At 35.4% G+C, this 25000-nt stretch overlaps 1 protein-coding gene across 1 annotated transcript in view; it reads right to left on the minus strand.

Moving 5' to 3' along the window:
* Positions 1 to 25000, minus strand: part of lrba (LPS-responsive vesicle trafficking, beach and anchor containing) — a 503640-nt gene that overhangs the window by 27950 nt on the left and 450690 nt on the right. The window contains exons 42-43 of the mRNA XM_062033425.1: positions 6856 to 6973; positions 5498 to 5600 (exon numbers count right to left, since the gene is read on the minus strand). Of these exons, the coding sequence (XP_061889409.1) occupies positions 5498 to 5600; positions 6856 to 6973 (221 nt within the window). The remainder of the gene's footprint in view (positions 1 to 5497; positions 5601 to 6855; positions 6974 to 25000) is intronic.

Here is a 25000-nt window from a genome sequence, read left to right on the forward strand (position 1 = left end):
GCCAGAATTTTTTTGGTCCAAATCTAAAGATAAATACATTGACATATGATTTTGTTGTTCTGTTTTTTTTTTTGCCAGTGCCATAAAGCCACAATGCTTGGGGATTTGGAGTCTTGAATATTAACCGTCAAATCGAATCGTATCGTTCGGAATCGAATCGAATCGGTCTGTAATAAAAGGATATCGTTTTTGAATCGAATCGTAACCTGTGTATCTAGATGCATATCGAATCGTTTATCAGAGAGAGATGTGCAACCCTAATATATATATATATACATACATGTATATATATATACATACATATATACATATATATACATACATATATATCATATATATATATACACATACATATATATATACACATACATAAATATATGTATACACATACATATATATATATACACATACATATATATATATATATACACATACATATATATATATATATATATATATATATATATATATATATATATATATATATACACATACATATATATATACACATACATACATACATATATATATATATACACATACATATATATACACATACATACATACATATACACATACATACATACATATACACATACATACATACATACATATATATATATATATATATATATATATATATATATATTTATATATACACACACACACACACATATATATTTTTTAATAACATTGGGTGCCAATTGTATGATTAGCTACATTCTTCCATAAAATAGATTTTAAAAAATCGGATACTTTTCTATTTTACTTAACAAAACTCTGGTTTTGTTTGATAACATTCTACTCATACATTTACTTAAGTGGCTGAAGAGGACACATTTTGGGGAAAAAAATTATATACAGTATACACATATATATATATATATATATATATATATATATATATATATATATATATATATATATATATATATATATATATATATATATATATATATATATATATATCTGCGGTCCTCCAAGGTTTCTCATTGTCATCCCACTGGGTTGAGTTTTTCCTTGCCCTGATGTGGGATGTGAACCGAGGATGTCGTTGTGACTTGTGCAGCCCTTTGAGACACTTGTGATTTAGTGCTGTATAAATAAACATTGATTGATTGATTTATATATATACATATATATATATATATATATATATATATATATATATATATATATGAAGGAAGAGCTGGACGAAGTGGCTGGGGAGAGGGAAGTCTGGGTTTCCCTGCTTAGGCTGCTGCCCCCGCGACCCCAACCTCGGATAAGCGGAAGAAGATGGATGGATGGATGGATGGATATATATATATATATATATATATATATATATATATATATATATATATATTTATTTTTTTTTTAAATCAATTTAGAAAAATTATTAATCGATTTAGATTCGGGATTTGGATGTGAATCGATTTTTTGTGTGCACTCCTAACATGAAGACATCACAACAAAAGCACCATCAGATTGTGCAGATGTCTTCTCCTAGGCTGCTCAAACCCACCAGGGGGAAATATTCATACTTGACGCACGTTTCCCGTAGGAATTTATCGCAACTATATCGGGAAAACAGCAACGGGGCAAGAAAATAGAAGGACCTCAGGCTCAGTTTGCCTTCCGCGACAAAACTGTCACCGTACGAAAATGATTCCCGTTCTTGCCAGTTAAGTAGACAAATACGCATTCAATTGGAGTGAAAACACACACACATGGTGCAAGTGCATATGTAAAGAGGCCTTTGGTGCAAGACTGTGTGCAGCAGGACAAAAACAAATGAGCCCAAATCCAATTAAAAGAAAGTGGAATGACGGAATAAATCACTGTCAGGAGGAGGGGGGAGTGATTATGCTCATTAGGGCTGCACAAAGTGAAAATAGCAACCACATGACCTCTTTTTCTACACTTTCAAGCTAGCATTTATTCACATGACTTTTTTAGTCTATATTGTCGTAAAGTACGTGAATATATTTAAATGTGATTATCTCGGGCAGATTGTTTTTTAAGGAGTATTTTCAATCATGTAAACTACGAATGTGCTTTATTGGCTGTGTTAGCTGCTAGCTAAAAGGTCAACGAGGAGAGGTGACCCTTGTCTGCAAACTAACTAACCTGATTAATGAACCTTACACACGCACACACACACACACACTTTCTTGCAACTGTCAACACAGCATGAGTGTATAGCTGCATTCATGCTATGCATTTATTCATAATTACCAACAAATAATACTGTTCCAAAATCCCAAAAGTTAAGAAATACTTGTGAGATTTCGGGCTTGGAGTAGTAAGTTTTAGTAGGTTTGTACTTTAAGATTTATTTAAATTAAAAGTGGGTTGCAAATAAATCTGTTGTTATTATAATAAAAAATAATATAACTCTTTGGTTGTCCTACGGTCCTTGAACGCACCATCACACCACCTCCGTCTTGTACTTCCCAAATCCATCATTCTGTGCTCATGAGCTCGTAGGTTCAATGTACACAATCGAATATCTTCAATGTTCAATCAGTAATGTGAAGTGAAGTGAATTATATTTATATAGCACTTTTCTCTCGTGACTCAAAGCGCTTTACTTAGTGAAACCCAATATCTAGGTTACATTTAAACCAGTGTGGGTGGCACTGGGAGCAGGTTGGGTAAAGTGTCTTGCCCAAGGACACAACGGCAGGGACTAGGATGGCGGAAGCGGGGATCGAACCTGGAACCCTCAAGTTGCTGGCACGGCCACCCTACCAACCGAGCTATACCGCCCCCAACCAATATAAGTTTAGATTAATGTATTTTGTTTCTTAATGGGGGGAAGAAAAGTAAAACAAATATTCAGTCAAAGGCTGGACTCCAGGGCGGGGGTCCAGACTGAGGCCAAGAAAAAAAAAAACCTCATAGCCATAGCACACATAAACAAGTTACATAGAATCAACAAAACTTGCAACAGAGGGGGAGGGAGTGGGGGCTACGGAGGGCTAGCTGCTGCTGTACTCAGCCGTCCATCGCCTCTAAGGGCTTGAAGCTCATGGAGAGAATGCCAAGAGTGTGCAAAGCAGTAATCAGAGCAAAGGGTGGCTATTTTGAAGAAACTAGAATATAAAACATGTTTTCACTTTTTTTGTTAAGTACATAACTCCACATGTGTTCATTCATAGTTTTGATGTGACAATCTACAATGTAAATAGTCATGGAAATAAGGAAAACCCATTAAAGTGTCCAAACTTTTGGCCTGTACTGTACATAATTTATATGTATTTATTTTGCCGTTTTTGTTCACATGTTAAAGGTGTACAAAATACAAGGAAAAAAACCTCATAGCCATAGCACACATAAACAAGTTACATAGAATCAACAAAACTTGCAACAGAGGGGGAGGGAGTGGGGGCTACGGAGGCCCGGCTGCTGCTGTACTCAGCCGTCCATCGCCTCTAAGGGCTTGAAGCTCATGGAGAGAATGCCAAGAGTGTGCAAAGCAGTAATCAGAGCAAATGGTGGCTATTTTGAAGGAACTAGAATATAAAACATGTTTTCACTTTGTTTGTTAAGTACATAACTCCACATGTGTTCATTCATAGTTTTGATGTGACAATCTTTTAAATATTTCCTTTTAAAGGTTTTTAAAAGGAAAGTAATATTATATCTGAGTCTGTAAATTAGTTTGCTTGTTGATGATTTTTGTTTGGTTTTGTATTGTGTAGTTATATTTATATGCTTTAATTGTATTGAGTTTGTGGACCCCAGGAAGACTTCGAAACTAAAACTGAACCGGCTACAAAGTAAACAAAAACAGAATGCTGGACGACAGCAAAGACTTACTGCGGAGCAAAGACGACGTCCACAATGTGCACCCGAACATGACACGACAATCAACAATGTCCCCACAAAGAAGGATAAAAACAACTAAAATCTTCGTGATTGCTAAAACAAAGTAGATGCGGGAAATATCGCTCAAAGGAAGACATGAAACTACTACAGGAAAATACCAAAATAAAAGAGAAAAAGCCAGCAAAATAGGCGCGCAAGACAAGAACTAAAACACTACACACAGGAAAAAAGTCCAAATAAGTCAGGGTGTGATGTGACAGGTGGTGACAGTACACCTATTTTGAGACAAGAGCTATAGTGATGCATGCTTGGTTATGCTTTAAAGCAGGGGTCACCAACCTTTTTGAAAGCAAGAGCTACTTCTTGGGTAGTGATTAATGCGAAGGGCTACCAGTTTGATACACACTTAAATAAATTGCCAGAAATAGCCAATTTGCTCAATTTACCTTTAACTCTATGTTATTATTAATAATTAATGATATTTACACTTAATTGAACGGTTTAAAAGAGGAGAAAACACGAAAAAAATGACGATTACATTTTGAAACATAGTTTATCTTCAATTTCGACTCTTTAAAATTCAAAATTCAACCGAAAAAAAGAAGAGAAAAACTTAAAAAAAGAATTTATGGAACATCATTAGTCATTTTTCCTGATTAAGATTAATTTGAGAATTTTGATGACATGTTTTAAAAAGGTTAAAATCCAATCTACACTTTGTTAGAATATATAACAAATTGGACCAAGCTATATTTCTAACAAAGACAAATCATTATTTCTTCTAGAATTTCCAGAACAAAAATTTTAAAATAAATTCAAAAGACTTTGAAATAAGATTTAAATTTGATTCTACAGATTTTCTAGATTTGCCAGAATAATTTTTTTGAATTTTAATCATAATAAGTTTGAAGAAATATTTCACAAATATTCTTCGTCGAAAAAACAGAAGCTAAAATGAAGAATTAAATTAAAATGTATTTATTATTCTTTACAATAAAAAAATATATATACTTGAACATTGATTTAAATTGTCAGGAAAGAAGAGGAAGGAATTTAAAAGGTAAAAAGGTATATGTGTTTAAAAATCCTAAAATCATTTTTAAGGTTGTATTTTTTCTCTAAAATTGTCTTTCTGAAAGTTATAAGAAGGAAAGTAAAAAAATTAATGAATTTAAACAAGTGAAGACCAAGTCTTTAAAATATTTTCTTGGATTTTCAAATTCTATTTGAGTTTTGTCTCTCTTAGAATTAAAAATGTCGGGCAAAGCGAGACCAGCTTGCTAGTAAATAAATACAATTTATTACTGGTAAGTGCTGCTATTTGAGCTATTTTTAGAACAGGCCGGCAGGCTACTCATCTGGTCCTTACGGGCTACCTGGTGCCCGCGGGCACCGCGTTGGTGACCCCTGGTTTAAAGTCATATCCAACGACTTTTTACTGTCAACTGAGGTTTGTTTTTTAATGATATCTGCTGGTGGTGTGCCTCCGCATTTTTTCAACGCAAAAAATGTGCCCTGGCTCTAAAAAATGTTGACAAACATTGCTGTAGTGTATGAGTGCGCTAATTAGGACCAAATGTTGCGTTGGAAATGAGGTGGTAAAAAGGTGCAAGATCAAGAGGCTGATATTTGCGTGGGTTGGTTTTGTCCAATTCCCCACCAAGCAGAGTTTAAATCTCACCTGGTCTGCGGCAGGCCAAAGTTGGTGCCGACGCCGACGCGAGGAAGACTGTGGACCACCTTCTTGACGGCAGCGGCGTCGGGGAAGTTGAACATGACGGCGGCTGGAGACGGACACAAATGAGACATCAGAGTGTGGAAGTTATCACACAACTCTTATGCTTACAGGCCGTTGCTATAGTTATTATCAATTGTGCTGAAGTTGTACTTTTTCTATCTGTGCAAAGGGACGACTCGCAATCTTGGATTGCGAGTCGTCTCGTATCAGTGTTTTGTGTCCAAACCCGGCCTGCTGACTGCCAAGGGCGAACATCGAGTACCGTGACGCAGACAAAGCAGAGACAGGGCGATATCACGAGTGTCAGCTCATTTCCATTTCTGAATAGTCATATATTGTGTCTAACTGGGGCTGCTGAAATGACCCGTCTTCCTTCAGAAGCAGCCTCATTGATGTAACCAGGGACCTCCCAAATAAATAGAGGAGCACGTGGGCTGTGCCTTAGAGCGTAGGTTGGAACTGTAACTAAGTGTACAGCCCAATACGACTCTCCTCATTGAGCAAAATTTAACTCTGTCTCTGCCTGATTCCTTGCTTCTTGTCTGTTTAATAAATGTCATCAGTGTTTGAACTAGGGATGTCCGATAATGGCTTTTTGCCGATATCCGATATTCCGATATTGTCCAACTCTTTAATTACTGATACCGATTTTAACCGATACCGATATCAACCGATATATGCAGTCGTGGAATTAACACATTATTATGCCTAATTTGGACAACCAGGTATGGTGAAGATAAGGTACTTTTTAAAAAAATGAATCAAATAAAATAAGATAAATAAATTAAAAACATTTTCTTGAATAAAAAAGAAAGTAAAACAATATAAAAACAGTTACATAGAAACTAGTAATGAATGAAAATGAGTAAAATTAACTGTTAAAGGTTAGTACTATTAGTGGAGCAGCAGCACGCACAATCATGTGTGCTTACGGACTGTATCCCTTGCAGACTGTATTGATATATATTGATATATCATGTAGGAACCAGAATATTGATAACAGAAAGAAATGGGGGGAGGGAGGTTTTTTGGGTTGGTGCACTAATTGTAAGTGTATCTTGTGTTTTTTATGTTGATTTAATAAAAAAAAAAAAAACAACAACAAAAAAAACCCCCGATACAGATAATAAAAAAACCGATACCGATAATTTCCGATATTACATTTTAACGCATTTATCGGCCGATAATATCGGCAGGCCAATATTATCGGACATCCCTAGTTTGAACCTTTAAAAAAAAAAAAAATAATAATAATAATAGTGTTTGAACCTGACAGTGTGTTATTTTTGTTATCGTCTTACTTCTGTTGGCCATGAAGATCTCCAGGGCGGTGTTCTGCAGGAGGTACCGCCTGGAAAAGACGGCCCTGATCTCCGTGAACAGCCATTTTCCGTGCAGACCTTCCGTGTACGCCAATATCTGCAACGGAGACGTAAGAAGAAGACGTTAAGGTGACACCTGAACCAGACCATGATGATCGCCAGGGATCCTGCGAGAGAACACTCCGGTTCATTTTTCACGGCGGGCCTGGAGGAGGAGGATTAATGTCTTCTATTGATCAGCCTCCATGAAAAAGACATTACTTCAGTGGTAAAATGGCAGCTATTTAGCCAGGAGGGAGGGAAGGAGATGTTTCACGCTTTGAAGGATGACATTATAGCGCAGGGGGATTGAAAATGGAGGAAAACATGCACTGCAAAAAGTGAAATCTAAGTAAGATGAAATATGTCAAATAAGGGTGATATTTGCTTATTTTCTGTCTGATAAGATCATTCTTCTCACTAAGCAGATTTGATGTTAGAGTGTTTTACTTGTTTTAAGTGTTTTGCTCCTAAATGATGTCAGTAAGATATTACAGCTGAGATTTGATGAGCTATATTGAGTAAAACATGCTTGAAACTAGAATATCAACTGTTGCAAAGCTGTGTCATCAACACTCACAAGTAGAAAACTACTTTTTTAAAGTCATAATTTCTTATTTCAAGCATGAAAATAAAAAATCCTGACTTTGACACAATTGTGTCTCATAATTAAAACAGATGACAGCCAAATGGACGTTGCTGTTTTATTTCCAATGAAACAATAGAACATACGTACTCATATAGTAGTACAGTTGGCACAGTACAGTAAACTGACAGTTAATATTTAAACATTTAACATTTCAAACAATTTTGAACAGAAATAGTTCATGCACATTCAGATAAATTCCTCAAAATTACAATTAAAACAATTTTGGCCGGGGGCCGGGCTGTATATATGCGCACTAATTGACTGGAAGAGCACGCACTTGGCGCGATGATGTCATGTTATCCATGGAAAAATGCATTTTTAGACAATATGATTTGCCTGAGCGGCTAGGAGACCCCGAGAGTAACAAGCGCTTGCCTTGTTGCCTTTCCATTAAGAACAATAAACTAGTTTTTAGTATAAGTTTGCTGGTTTCCTTCCCTCCCTCCGAGCGCATATCATTATGTCAAGATAATGGCACAAGCATTTAATTCATTTAAGAATATTTTTCAACATATTGAGCGAAAAGGTCTATTTTTTTTCCTACCAAGAAAAGTGCACTTGTTATTAGTGAGAATATACTTATTTTAAGCTATTTTTGGGTTCATTGAAGTTAGCTAATTTTACTTGTTTTGGAAAGTCTTGACAAGCCACATTTTCTTGTTCTATTGGCAGATAATTTTGCTTAGTTCAAATAAAATACCCCTCATTTTTTAATTGTTTTTGAACACTGACTTTTTGCAGTGTGCAGTTTTGGAGAGTCTGTTGAAATCAAAAGTGTTTCTCGCCTTCCTGTCGGTCGTTTTTTCTTAATACTTAGCTTGCAGCAGCCAGCGTCATCTCACAAGACCCTCGGGTGCCGTGAATGTCAGTCAAGTCAAAATAGCAAAGATTGATGATCGTTAATCAATCAATCAATCAATCAATGTTTATTTATATAGCCCTAAATCACAAGTGTCTCAAAGGGCTGCACAAGCCTCAACGACATTCTCGGTACAGAGCCCACATAAGGGCAAGGAAAAACTCACCCAAGTGGGATGTCGATGTGAATGACTATGAGAAACCTTTGAGAGGACCACATATGTGGGTAACCCCGCCGCCTATAGGGGAGTCCGAAAGCAATGGACGTCAAGTGGGTCTGACATAATATTGTGAAAGTCCAGTCCATAGTGGATCTAACATAATAGTGAGAGTCCAGTCCATAGTGGATCTAACATAATAGTGAGAGACCAGTCCATAGTGGATCTAACATAATAGTGAGAGTCCAGTCCATAGTGGATCTAACATAATAGTGTGAGAGTCCAGTCCATAGTGGATCTAACATAATAGTGAGAGTCCAGTCCATAGTGGATCTAACATAATAGTGAGAGTCCAGTCCATAGTGGATCTAACATAATAGTGAAAGTCCAGTCCATAGTGGATCTAACATAATAGTGAGAGTCCAGTCCATAGTGGGTTTACATTTATTATTTAGGTTAGGGGTAAGTAAGGTTAAAGTTTTCATTGTATATTAGTGCGACCCCCCCACCCCTTTTAAGGGGACGGGCAATATGTGCATTCGTATAGTTAGGAGGAGACGCCTCATTCAGGGCAAAAAAATTGTCTGGTTTGAGACAGGTTTCGCTAAGACCAATGACGTTAAGATTGTTGTCTCTAATGACCTCATTAACTAATAACGTTTTGGGAGACAATGATCTTATGTTTAAAAAGCCCATATTATAGGTATTGGGCTGTTTCGACGAGTTTTTGTTGAAATTATCCGTAGTAGCTTTTCGTTAATTTTTTGTTTTGTTTTTTTTACTGCCTGGCTGGCGATGGACTGACACACCCTCCGCATAGGACCTCTCCAAGCAGACTCTAGCAGGTTTGTGTGGGAAAGACGTCAGCGAGATGTTTGATCCCCGCCCATGTGGTTCATGCCGCTGCTAATTCCAGCATTTAGACGTGCAACTCCTCTACTTAACACTGCTTTGTTAACAAGGCGGTTGCTTCTTAAAAGGTGTCTGCAGGGATATACTGCTTGGAAAAAAATAGGAGGGCAGGAGATGTCACCGCGTGCTTCCAGACACTGCGTTATTAATCAGAAATATTCAAATGTGTTCTAGCGAGCCGGGCTGGATGTTGACTTAAAGCGGCTCATTAAGGGGACCAGCTGAGGACAGCCACCGCTTGGCGGTCTCTCTGAGGAATAAGGGACCGGCCCGCATGGTGGACTCACTTCAAAGTCTCTGGAGTTCAATTAAATGTGGATTAGTGGCGGGGAAAACACTCCCAGACATATTGGAAGCATGCGGATGCTGCTGCAGCCTTACAGTATGCACAATGGCTTTTTTCTAACAATTGTTTTCAGAAGAAATATTGAAAAAAAATAAAAAAAATAAAAAATTCAAAAAGCTAACAGTAATACTGTATATCATTTTGCATGACTGTTTTTTTTTTTGTAAAAGTTTGTTTGATAAATTAAAATATTAAAACATTTAAAAACAGTTAAAATATAGACATTATTGTAACAAATTACTGTTAAATTTGTAAATACTACTACTACTATAGTAATAATAATAATCAATATAATTATTATATTTAAAACCATATTTAGCATAAAAAATTTTTTTATACGTAAACATGGATATTGTTTATGTAAATTATCAAAATATTTTCTAAACTCTACTGAATATTTCAAGCATGTTCATCTAAAAAAAAAAAAAAAAAGTTCTTTAATACATAAAATTGTTAAAAATAATAAATGTCTAAAATAAAATTGTGTCCAACTGGATTTTTTGAGTACATATTTGGAAAATGTAAATTATGTCATTTTAAATCAAACAGTTATTTTTTAAGTCTGATTATTAAACAAAACTAAAACAAGTATTCGTAAAATAATAGTTACAAATATAGTCGTTATTGTAACACATGAGTGTTACGTTTTTTAAAATACTACTATTATAATAATAATAAATTATTCTATTAAAAAAACAAATTTAGTGCTGTATCTTCTTCATATGTAAACATGGATATATTAGGATAGTAAACAACCACAATAAAATCTAAAATCAACTAAATATTTTTCATTATAATATATGTTGTGTTTCTTTTTATTCCTGAATAAATTAAATTCCTTAAAAAAACATCTGTGTGTCCAACTGGAATTTTTTAAACATATATTTGGCCAATGTCAAATGTCGCTAAATTTGTTTTTTAAATAGAATATTTTATTATTATTATTATAGTAGTAGCATTTCAAAAACGTAACACTGATGTGTTACAACAACAACTGTATTTTTAACTATTATTTTTACAAATACATATTTTATCTTTATTTAATAAACAGACTTAAAAAATATTTTTTTATTTGAATAATTTTTTAAGTCTGTTTATTAAATAAAGATAAAACATGTATTTGTAAAAATAATAGTTAAAAATACAGTTGTTGTTGTAACACGTCAGTGTTACGTTTTTGAAATACTACAACTATAATTATAATAATGATAATAAAATATTCTATTTAAAAAACAAATTTAGCGTTGTATCTTCTTCATATGTAAACATGGATATATTAGGATATTAACAACCAAAATATTGTTTTCTAAATTCTACTAAATATTTTTCATGATAATATATGTTATGTTTCTTTTTATTCCTGAATAACTTAAATTCCTTAAAAAATATCTATAATAAATTGTGTCCAACTGGAATTTTTTAAACATATATTTGGTCAATGTCAAGTATGTAATTAAAATCAAATAATTATTTTGAAGTCTGTTTATTGAATAAAAATAAAACATGTATTTGTAAAATAATAGTTAAAAATATAGTCGGTATTGTAACACGTCAGTGTTACGTTTTTAAAATACTACTATTATAATAATAATAATACATTATTCGATTTAAAAAAATTAATTTAGTGTTGTATCTTCTTCATATGTAAACATGGATATATTAGGATAGTAAACAACCAAAATATTGTTTTCTAAAATCTACTAAATATTTTTCATGATAATATATGTTATGTTTCTTTTTATTCCTGGATAAATTAAATTCCTTAAAAAAACATCTGTGTCTCCAACTGGAATTTTTTAAACATATATTTGGTTAATGTCAAGTATGTAATTAAAATCAAATAATTATTATTTAAGTCTGTTTATTAAATAAAAGAAAACATGTATTTGTAAAATAGTTGAAAATACAGTTGTAACACATCAGTGTTTACGTTTTTAAAATACTACTATTATAATAATAATAATAATACATTATTCTATTAAAAAAAACAAATTTAGTGTTGTATCTTCTTCATATGTAAACATGGATATATTAGGATATTAACAACCAAATATTGTTTTCTAAAATCTACTAAATATTTTTCATGATAATATATGTTATGTTTCTTTTTATTCCTGGATAAATTAAATTCCTTAAAAAAACATATGTCTCTCCAACTGGAATTTTTTAAACATATATTTGGTCAATGTCAAGTATGTAATTAAAATCAAATAATTATTATTTAAGTCTGTTTATTAAATAAAAAGAAAACATGTATTTGTAAAATAATAGTTGAAAATACAGTTGTAACACGTCAGTGTTACGTGTTTGAAATACTACTACTATAATAATAATAAATTATTCTATTTAAAAAACAAATTTAGCATCGTATCTTCTTCATATGTAAACATGGATATATTAGGATAGTAAATAACCAAAATATTGTTTTCTAAAATCTACTAATTTTTCAATGATAATATATCTTATATTTATTTTTATTCCTGAATAATGCTTAAAAAAACATCTGTGTGTCCAACTGGAATTTGTCAAACATATATTTGGTCCATTTAATGTGTGTAATTAAATTCTGTAACTTTTCAAAGATAAACATTGAATCAAGTGTGCCGTGCTTTTAGTTTCTAGTATTTTTCTCCTTTGGATTGATGAGAAATTCAGATTCTGGATGAATTGTACATGATTGAGTTCATAGCTGATTAATTACTGATTGAAAAATGTTTCAGCCTTGGCGGAGGTTCGCACTCTCCAAGAAGTCAAGTAGTAACAACACAGTACTTCTACACCTTTTTATGAAAATCCACATTGTTTTCCTACGTTTGGGTTTGGAGGGCAGGGATGACGACACCTACACGGCCTCCTCCTAGACTCTGATCAAAAACTGAAATCCCAGTCTGCGGTTGTACAATGAGCGAGTGCTTTGAGAGTAACCTTTGACCCCCGGGAGGGGATTGCTGCGCCCCTTTCACCCCCTCAGGAGGGCTGCCACCAAGATGCATAGTGGTGACATTCAGCAGATAGATGCAGCAATGACAAAGGTGTGGACGAGGCTGCTGGCCATTACGGTGATAAAGAGTCACGGTGGAAATGGGTCATGTCACGTTTAAAAGGCAGCATGGAGTTTTCCCGCCTTTGGACAGGTAAAGTGTACATAAGATCTCAGAACATAGGACAGAACATACATGTTTTCTATCCTTGCCAATACACACACACACTATCTCATTTAGGGTCCGGAAAGAAGAAGTACCGGGAACGAGACGAAGGCACACACGTGTCAAGTTAACTTTCAGTTTCGATCCCTGTCCAGGCTGGCAACCAAGGTGTACAAAAACATGCTAGGTACCATGGATTGATTAACATGGACCCCGACTTAAACAAGTTGAAAAACTTATTGGGGTGTTACCATTTAGTGGTCAATTGTACGGAATATAATAATAATAATTAGGGATGTCCGATAAATGCGTTAAAATGTAATATCGGAAATTATCGGTATCGTTATTTTTTATTATCGGTATCGTTTTTTTGTGTTTTTTTTTTAATTAAATCAACATAAAAAACACAAGATACACTTACAATGAACGCACCAACCCAAAAAACCTCCCTCCTCATTCACACAAAAGGGTTGTTTCTTTCTGTTATTAATATTCTGCTTCCTACATTATATATCAATATATATCAATACAGTCTGCAAGGGATACAGTCCGTAAGCACACATGATTGTGCGTGCTGCTGCTCCACTAATAGTACTAACCTTTAACAGTTAATGTTACTCATTTTCATTCATTACTAGTTTCTATGTAACTGTTTTTATATTGTTTTACTTTCTTTTTTATTCAAGAAAATGTTTTTAATTTATTTATCTTATTTTATTTTATTTTTATTTTTTTTTAAAGTACCTTATCTTCACCATACCTGGTTGTCCAAATTAGACATAATAATGTGTTAATTCCACGACTGTATATATCGGTTGATATCGGTATCGGTTGATATCGGTATCGGTAATTAAAGAGTTGGACAATATCGGAATATATCGGCAAAAAGCCATTATCGGACATCCCTAATAATAATAATAGATTTTATTTGTAAAAAGCACTTTACATTGAGTAAACAATGTCAAAGTGTTACAGTGTATTGAAAAAATAAAAAGATAATAAAAATAAATAAAAATAAAAACTAGAACAGCCTAATAGCTATAACTAGTATGCATATATCTAAAAAAATGCTTTTTTTTTTTTTTTTAAAAAGAAGGGTTTTTAAGCCATTTTAAAAGCATCCACAGTCTGTGGTGCCCTCAGGTGGTCAGGGAGAGCGTTCCACAGACGGTCTCCCGTTGTACTGTACTGTGCAATCTACTAATAAAAGCTTCAATCAATCAATCAAAACGCTCTCTCAGTGCTGCTATTGCTATTGTTTGTCCTTTTTTCTGTAGAATAAATTGTTAAACTTCAAACCTGTTCAGCGCTCATCATTTGGGACGGCCTTAGAATATAAAACCCAAAAGCAGTGAAGTTGTCACGTTGTGTAAATGGCAAATACAAATCTTATATTCAATTGAATAGACTGCAAAGACAAGATATTTAACGTTCGAACTGGAAAACTTTGTTTGTTTTTTTTCAAATATTAACTCATTTGGAATTTGATGCCTGCAACATGTTTCCAAAAAGCTGGCAAAAAAAGACTGAGAAAGTTGAGGAATGCTCATCAAAGACTTGGACAAGCGGTAGAAAATGGATGGACGTTTAAATAGCACAAAATAACAAGAAACAGATTGGTTTGAAGAAACAGTTTTTGATCCAACCTGCACTAAAATGGCCTGAATACCCACAATGCATCGCTCCACCCGCACAATCCGAGTGAAGCCGATCTACGAAAGGTCGGTCATTTAGTTTCAATCCGAAATAACGTGAGGGATTGTTGTGCTTTCAGTGAGCAAGAAGGAAAGTTCAGCTGTCAACCAGTAAAGCACTTTTTAAAAGCCGTAGTATCAAATGAGGTGCAACAAAAAAAAAAAACCGAATGGAGGGCGGTCGTGTCCAAAAGAGCGGTGGCGCACTTTTATTGACGTTTCATTTCAAGCGCAACCGCACCCTCTGATTCGGCGCTCGCCAGATCAATTCCGAGGCGTCACGCCACAAAGAGAAAACAAAGGCAGGGCTCCTGATTGCCAAGGTCTAGCGGCCATTTCAACCTGTTTGTGCGGCCGCTGTCGTTTGTCACTGTCACACGCCCAGCAGGCGACGCAATGAAGAGGGACACGCCAAGAAGAGGCTTGGGGAACGCCAGCTAGCGCTCAAAGCTAGGAAAGCAAAAAGCCTTGACGAGGACTTCTCTATCTTCGTTGTCTTGCCATCACTGCCTTCTTTTGGAATGTTGCCTATAGTTCATAATCATTGAGAGACAAGAAGACAAAATGTTTTGCAGTCTAACATGTAAACATCTCATTCCTGGTGGCTAGCAATGCAGCTAATGGAGCAATCAATGTGACCTCTAAAACTCTTTAAACATGCATTCAAAAAAATTAGACTAGACTCTCACACTATTATGTTAGATCCACTATGGACTGGACTCTCACTATTATGTTAGATCCACTATGGACTGGACTCTCACTATTATGTTAGATCCACTATGGACTGGACTCTCACTATTATGTTAGATCCACTATGGACTGGACTCTCACTATTATGTTAGATCCACTATGGACTGGACTCTCACACTATTATGTTAGATCCACTATGGACTGGACTCTCACTATTATGTTAGATCCACTATGGACTGGACTCTCACTATTATGTTAGATCCACTATGGACTGGACTCTCACACTATTATGTTAGATCCACTATGGACTGGACTCTCACTATTATGTTAGATCCACTATGGACTGGACTCTCACTATTATGTTAGATCCACTATGGACTGGACTCTCACACTATTATGTTAGATCCACTATGGACTGGACTCTCACACTATTGTGTTAGATCCACTATGGACTGGACTCTCACTATTATGTTAGATCCACTATGGACTGGACTCTCACACTATTATGTTAGATCCACTATGGACGGGACTCTCACTATTGTGTTAGATCCACTATGGACTGGACTCTCACACTATTATGTTAGATCCACTATGGACTGGACTCTCACACTATTATGTTAGATCCACTATGGACTGGACTCTCACACTATTATGTTAGATCCACTATGGACTGGACTCTCACTATTATGTTAGATCCACTATGGACTGGACTCTCACACTCTAATGTTAGATCCACTATGGACTGGACTCTCACTATTATGTTAGATCCACTATGGACTGGACTCTCACACTATTATGTTAGATCCACTATGGACTGGACTCTCACACTATTATGTTAGATCCACTATGGACTGGACTCTCACACTATTATGTTAGATCCACTATGGACTGGACTCTCACTATTATGTTAGATCCACTATGGACTGGACTCTCACACTCTAATGTTAGATCCACTATGGACTGGACTCTCACTATTATGTTAGATCCACTATGGACTTGACTCTCACTATTATGTTAGATCCACTATGGACTGGACTCTCACACTATTATGCTAGATCCACTATGAACTGGACTCTCACACTATTATGTTAGATCCACTATGGACTGGACTCTCACACTATTATGTTAGATCCACTATGGACTGGACTCTCACTATTATGTTAGATCCACTATGGACTGGACTCTCACTATTATGTTAGATCCACTATGGACTGGAGTCTCACACTATTATGTTAGATCCACTATGGACTGGACTCTCACACTATTATGTTAGATCCACTATGGACTGGACTCTCACACTATTATGTTAGATCCACTATGGACTGGACTCTCACACTATTATGTTAGATCCACTATGGACTGGACTCTCACACTATTATGTTAGATCCACTATGGACTGGACTCACACTAATATGTTAGATCCACTATGGACTGGACTCTCACACTAATATGTTAGATCCACTATGGACTGGACTCTCACACTATTATGTTAGATCCACTATGGACTGGACTCTCACTATTATGTTAGATCCACTATGGACTGGACTCTCACACTATTATGTTAGATCCACTATGGACTGGACTCTCACACTATTATGTTAGATCCACTATGGACTGGACTCTCACACTATTATGTTAGATCCACTATGGACTGGACTCTCACACTAATATGTTAGATCCACTATGGACTGGACTCTCACACTATTATGTTAGATCCACTATGGACTGGACTCTCACTATTATGTTAGATCCACTATGGACTGGACTCTCACACTATTATGTTAGATCCACTATGGACTGGACTCTCACACTATTATGTTAGATCCACTATGGACTGGACTCTCACACTATTATGTTAGATCCACTATGGACTGGACTCTACAAGATCCACTATGGACTGGACTCTACAAGTAGATACAAGTAGAGAACATTCACACTTTTTGCAACCTTATTATTTATTTATTATAATGCTTTAAAAAAACAACAACATTTTATTGATTCTTTTATGAATTCCCTACCAAGTTCTCTCAGCTGCCGCTTGTCCCCGGCGTTTGTTTTGATGTTGATGGATCACCTCTCTTCCTCCCGCTCATTAATTTCATCACCTTATCTCCCACACCACTTCATTGGACCAAAAGGTAATGATAAATCCCTCATCCATTATCCTTTAACTGAGGCGGCCATGCGGAAATACTTAATAACAGGCAACAAATTGCACTTCAATCACCTCATTTTTTCCCTTGGTCTCCCCCTCCTGGAGGCTTTAAGCGCACGAGCCAAAGAACCATTTCACAGGACGGGTACTTGGAGGTGTTTGCATGGTTAGTGACGTGACCTTCTATTGTGCGGCAAATAAGAACGCTGCTCTTATTGCTGCTGGGCTCTGGCGTCCAGAAGTCTTATCAGGGGGGTAAAAAACCCCACATTCGCCGAGGCAGCAAGAGCCTCATCTGTCTTGACGCACACACATAGGGCTGGGCGATACATCGTACTTATCAAGCTTCTTAGAATGACTCCTAAGAAGTCTGCTAAGAGTTGACTTAAGAGTAAATAAATTCTTCGCTGAAAGCTGCACTTAAAAGTTAGTTATCAAGCGTCTTACTCACACTTTCAGCGAAGTGTAGGACTGAATCTTAAGTGTCACACTCAGAGCTGAATTACGACATTACTATGTGCCGTAAACGGAATTTTAGGTGACGTCATTTCTGTGTCCATAGAAATGACCAATCACGGAATGGAATCCGTCGTCTAAGAATAAATAAATATCTTGGAAATATTTAAGTGGACAATGGGAGTGTATATTTTGACAATAAACTACAAAATAATACAAAACAAACTAGTCCCCGCCGGCACTCACGCTACCACTCCCTCTCTTCTCTCGCCCACACACTCACTGACGTCACTCACCTCACGGCCACACACATACGCTACTGTCATAACATTTTCTTTCCAATTCATTAATTAGGCAACTAATTTGAAACTGGTGTGGGTGGCTCTATATATACTAGCCCACTGCAGACACATGCAGAAATCAACAAGGAATCGAAAAGTATTAAATCTGTGACAAAAATAATATCCGCTCTGTCTAAACGATACCGTTTGATCAGCTGCTCGTCGTCGTCAAAAAAAAAACATTGTTCCGTTCCCTGAACGTTCGCGCACGTCTCTCTCGCCTCAGTGCCATCCCCTGCTGGCAACTCCTAACCACTTAAGACACCTCTGAAGGTCTCTTAAATATCGTGGAGAGTAGGAGTGATTCTTAGACTTAAGAACGTTGATAAAAAGCTTTTATTCTTAAGTTTGAGAGTAGGACTAAATTTCGCAAATTCTCAGGACTTAAGTGTAAAATGGCACTCTAAGAAGCTTGATAAGTACGGCCCCAGATGAGTAGCCCGCTGGCCTGTTCTAAAAATAGCTCAAATAGCAGCACTTACCAGTGAGCTGCCTCTATTTTTTAAATTTTATTTATTTACTAGCAAGCTGGTCTCGCTGTGCTCGACATTTTTAATTCTAAGAGAGACAAAACTCAAATAGAATTTGGAAATCCAAGAAAATATTTTAAAGACTTGGTCTTCACTTGTTTAAATAAATTCATTATTTTTTTTACTTTGCTTCTTAAAACTTTCAGAAAGACAATTTTAGAGAAAAAATACAACCTTAAGAATGATTTTAGGATTTTTAAACACATATACCTTTTTACCTTTTAAATTCCTTCCTCTTCTTTCCTGACAATTTAAATCAATGGTCAAGTAAATTTATTTTTTCTATTGTAAAGAATAATAAATACATTTTAATTTAATTATTCATTTTAGCTTCTGTTTTTTCGACGAAGAATATTTGTGAAATATTTCTTCAAACTTATTATGATTAAAATTCAAAAAATTATTCTGGCAAATCTAGAAAATCTGTAGAATCAAATTTAAATCTTATTTCAAAGTCTTTTGAATTTATTTTAAAATTTTTGTTCTGGAAAATCTAGAAGAAATAATGATTTTTCTTTGTTAGAAATATAGCTTGGTCCAATTTGTTATATATTCTAACAAAGTGTAGATTGGATTTTAACCTATTTAAAACATGTCATCAAAATTCTAAAATTAATCTTAATCAGGAAAAATTACTAATCATGTTCCATAAAAAGATTCAAATTAGCTAGTTTTTCTCCTTTTTTTCGGTTGAATTTTGAATTTTAAAGAGTCGAAATTGAAAATAAACTGTTTCAAAATTTAATTGTCATTTTTTTCGTGTTTTCTCCTCTTTTAAACCGTTCAATTAAGTGTAAATATCATTAATTATTAATAATAACAGAGTTAAAGGTAAATTGAGCAAATTGGCTATTTCTGGCAATTTATTTAAGTGTGTATCAAACTGGTAGCCCTTCGCATTAATCACTACCCAAGAAGTAGCTCTTGCTTTCAAAAAGGTTGGTGACCCCTGTTCTAGTCTCTCCTTCTCACAGAGACATAAAACAAGCGCACCTTCTTACATACGTCACATACGTATACGCCCTCGCTGAGCAGAGAGGTAGCGGCATGGGTAACGTTAGCTGTGGTGCCAGTGGTAAATACGAGAGAAAGAAGGTGCGAATCTGGTAACAAATGAAGGAAGAAGAATTAATTCCCAAGAAAAACAGCGGGGGGTCCATCGTCTGGCGGTGGTTTGGCTTCAAGCGGGAAGATGTTGAACAGACAACCGTAATATGTCAAGTATGCGGCAAAAGCGTTGCTACAAAAAGTAGCATTACTGCTAATATGTAGCATCATTGGAAAAGTCACCCGCTAGAGAATGAGGAGTGCTTGAAACTCCGCATGTCAACATCTCCGTTCGGTGCCACACCCACAAAATGCCGAGGCAACCATTTCCACATCAACACCGTATGTAACAAATAGTCAACAACACATGCAACAACTGTGAAGTGGAAACCGTTTCAGGTGACTACCTCTTGAAGCTCATGGAGAGAATGCCAAGAGTGTGCAAAGCAGTAATCAGAGCAAAGGGTGGCTATTTTGAAGAAACTAGAATATAAAACATGTTTTCAGTTATTTCACCTTTTTTTTTGTGAAGTACATAACTCCACATGTGTTCATTCTAGGGCTGCAACTAACGATTAATTTGATAATCGATTAATCTGTCGATTATTACTTCGATTAATCGATTGATAATCGGATAAAAGAGACACACTACATTTCTGTCCTTTCCAGTATTTTATTGAAAAAACCCAGCATACTGGCACCATACTTATTTTTGATTATTGTTTCTCAGCTGTTTGTACATGTTGCAGTTTATAAATAAAGGTTTATTTTAAAATAAATAATAATAATAAAAAAAAAAATTTAAAGCCTCTGCGCATGCGCATAGAATAGATCCAACGAATCGATGACTAAATTAATCGGCAACTATTTTTATAATCGATTTTATTCGATTTAATCGATTAGTTGTTGCAGCCCTAGTTCATTCATAGTTTTGATGTGACAATCTACAATGTAAATAGTCATGGAAATAAAGATTGAATGAGAAGGAGTGTCCAAACGTTTGGCCTGTACTGTATATCGGTAGCTGCCTTTTTCTGTCAGTATCTGCCTATTTTTAATGTTATTTTTGTACAACTACAACATAACTACCGTATTTTCCGGACTATAGAGCCCACTGGGATACAAGTGTCAGGTTCAAACACCGAACTATCTAGCACACAAGACAAGAAGAAGGAATCAGGCAGAGACAGAGTTGAATTTTGCTCATGAGGAGAGACGTATCGGGCTGTGCACTCAGTTACACTTTCACCCTACGCTCTAAGGCAGTGGTCCCCAACCTTTTTGTAGCTGCGGACCGACCGGTCAACGCTTGAAAATTTGTCCCACAGACCGGCAGGGGGTGGGGGTGGGGGGGGTGGGGGGTGTATCTAAAAAATAAATTTTTATTTTTTTATTTTTTTTAAAATAAATTAATACAATCATGTGTGCTTACGGACTGTATCCCTGCAGACTGTATTGATCTATATTGATATATAATGTATACATTGTGTTTTTTATGTTGATTTCATTAAAAAAAATAAAAATAAATAAATAAAAATAAAAATAAAAAAAATTGTTTTTTTATTTATTTCTTGTGCGGCCCGGTACCAATCGCTCCGCGGACCGGTACCGGGCCGTGGCCCGGTGGTTGGGGACCACTGCTGTAAGGTACAGCCCCACGTGCTCCTCTATTTATTGGGGAGTTCCCTAGTTAACATCACTGAGGCTGCTTCTGAAGGGAGGGGTAATGCAAGCAGCCCCGGTAGACACAATACGTCATTATTCAGAACGCAAAGGTGCCGACACTCGTGATCTCGCCCTGTCTCTGTCCTGTCCCGTACCGTACGTCAAAATGCCAAATATTGACGCCAATAATCGGTCAATCTCTAGTTTAGACTGTCGGAGCAGGCCCCGAGATGGGTAGGTTGTGAGTCATACCAAAGACTATAAAAATGGGAGCCATTACCTCCCTGCTTGGCACTCAGCATCAAGGGTTGGAATTGGGGGTTAAATCAACAAAAACGATTCCCGGGCGCGGCCACCGCTGCTGCTCACTGCTCCCCTCACCTCCCAGGGGGTGAACAAGGGTGATGGGTCAAATGCAGGGAATAATTTCGCCACACCTAGTGTGTGTGTGTGTGACAATCATTGCTACTTTAACTAGAAATAAACTACGTTCTATGTGCATATATTCCTGTCTGCCCTCACCCTCACCCTCACCCTCACCCTCACCCTCACCTCCACAACTGGCAAAACGAGGCCTTGTCACCCCTCGTCAGTAAATGAGTTCATCGGACTAACGAGCAAGCAAAAGCCCCCCCCCCTCCTCCTTGTTGGCCGTCTGAGCGTCTGGACCAATCAGGGCCCTCATCAGCGTTGACACAAAGCCTCCTCCAGCCCTCTGGAGCCAATTAAGACACATTTTGGGTTTAGAGATTGAGTGACGGCCAGACAAGAATGACGTGGCCAGAAAGATGGAAGCATCATAAAGGTGGTGTCTGCAGCACCAAGCAAATTCCCTAACGAGGGAAGTTGCCATTGCTGGGTCTTTGCCACATGACTCCACTTTCACACTCCACTGGTCCTGCAAGAGCCTTGGTGGCTCCACAAGAGGAGTGGAGTGGGCTTTGACCACCGGAGCATGACGCCATCACTTCCACCAATCGCCGCCGGTGTGGCCAAGGCAGGTTGGCACCGTTATTCAAACAATTACAGTTTGAGTCCATTTTTTTCTACATTATTTTCTGTGTGTTCGCGACTCGTTCATAGAATAGAATAGAAAGTACTTTATTGATCTTCAGGGGAAATTCACCACCACAGTTCACTCACAATAGACAATAAACACTTAGGTATGTTTTTACATGTGAATAATGTAAATACAGTCTATTATACGGCATTATTCACATGTGAATAATATAAATACAGTCTATTATACGGCATTATTCACATGTGAATAATATAAATACAGTCTATTATACGGCATTATTCACATGTGAATAATATAAATACAGTCTATTATACAGCATTATTCACATGTGAATAATATAAATACAATCTATTATACAGCATTATTCACATGTGAATAATATAAATACAATCTATTATACAGCATTATTCACATGTGAATAACATAAATACAGTCTATTATACAGCATTATTCACATGTGAATAATATAAATACAGTCTATTATACAGCATTATTCACATGTGAATAATATAAATACAGTCTATTATACAACATCATTCACATCTGAATAATATAAATACAGTCTATTATACGGCATTATTCACATGTGAATAACATAAATACAGTCTATTATACAGAATTATTCACATGTGAATAATATAAACACAGTCTATTATACAGCATTATTCACATGTGAATGATATAAATACAGTCTATTATACGGCATTATTCACATGTGAATAACATAAATACAGTCTATTATACAGCATTAACATAAATCAGAGGGACAGCCCACCTATACCAAAGCCTTCTCCATCAATGTCGGGACAATATTTGCAATTAAAGTGACTGTAGTAACGCCTCTATTATTTCCAGCTGCAATAACACTGTCTCGCTTTAATTAACAGTTTTTTCCGCTCTCGACAAAGGAAGCTAATGAGCTAACAGTGAGTTGACCCAAGTCTTTCCACGGAGAGTTGCACGTCACACACTCAACACTGACCAAGAGCGTTTTAAATCACAGGTGTCAAACTCAAGGCCCGCAGGCCAGATCTGGCCCGCCAACGTCATTTCACGTGGACCGCTAACGTCATTTCACGTGGCCCGCCACATCATTTCTTGTGGCCCGCCACATCATTTCATCATTATATATATATATATATATATATATATATATATATATATATATATATATATATATATATATATATATATATATATATATATATATATATATATATATTAGGGCAGGGAATCTTTGGGTGTCCCACAATTCAATTCAAAATCGATTCTTGGGGTCACGATTCGATTCAGAATCGATTTTTTTTTCAATTCAACACGATTCTCGATTTAAAAACGATTTTTAAAAAAAAATTTTTTAATGAAAACAATACACAACAATACCATAATAATGCAATACAATTTCAAAACAAAACCCGACCCAGCAACATTCAGAATAGCAATAAACGGAGCAATTGAGAGCAATTGAGGACACACAAACATGACACGGAACAAACCAAAAGTAGTGAGACAAAAATGAATATTATCAACAACAGTATCAATATTAGTAACAATTTCAACATAGCAGTGATTAAAAATCCCTCATTGATATTATCGTTACAAACATTAATAAAAAAAAAATTACAAAAAATGAACAATAGTGTCACAGTGGCTTACACTTGCATCGCATCTCATAAACTAAATGTCTAATGATAATGTCAATGAGGGATTTTTAATGTTGAAATTGTAACTAATATTGATACTTTTTTAAATCGATTTTTTTAAAATGAGAATCAATTCTGAATCGCACAACGTGAGAATCACGATTCGAATTCGAATCAATTTTTTTCCACACCCCTAATATATATATATATATATATATATATATATATATATATATATATATATATATATATATATATATATATATATTATATGTATATATTAGGGCTGCAACTAACGATTAATTTGATAATCGATTAATCTGTCGATTATTACTTCGATTAATCGATTAATAATCGGATAGAAGAGACAAACTACATTTTTATCCTTTCCAGTATTTTATTGAAGAAAAACAGTATACTGGCACCATACTTATTTTGATTATTGTTTCTCAGCTGTTTGTACATGTTGCAGTTTATAAATAAAGGTTTATTTAAAAAAAAAAAAAAAAAAAAAAATTTTTAAAGCCTCTGCGCATGCGCATAGCATAGATCCAACGAATCGATGACTAAATTAATCGGCAACTATTTTTATAATCGATTTTAATCGATTTAATCGATTAGTTGTTGCAGCCCTAGTATATATATATATATATATATATATATATATATATATATATATATATATATATATATATATATATATATATATATATATATATATATATATATATATATATATACACATACATATATATATACACATACATACATACA

The sequence above is a fragment of the Entelurus aequoreus genome, linkage group LG22 (assembly GCF_033978785.1).
Source record: "Entelurus aequoreus isolate RoL-2023_Sb linkage group LG22, RoL_Eaeq_v1.1, whole genome shotgun sequence".
Taxonomy (NCBI): domain Eukaryota; kingdom Metazoa; phylum Chordata; class Actinopteri; order Syngnathiformes; family Syngnathidae; genus Entelurus; species Entelurus aequoreus.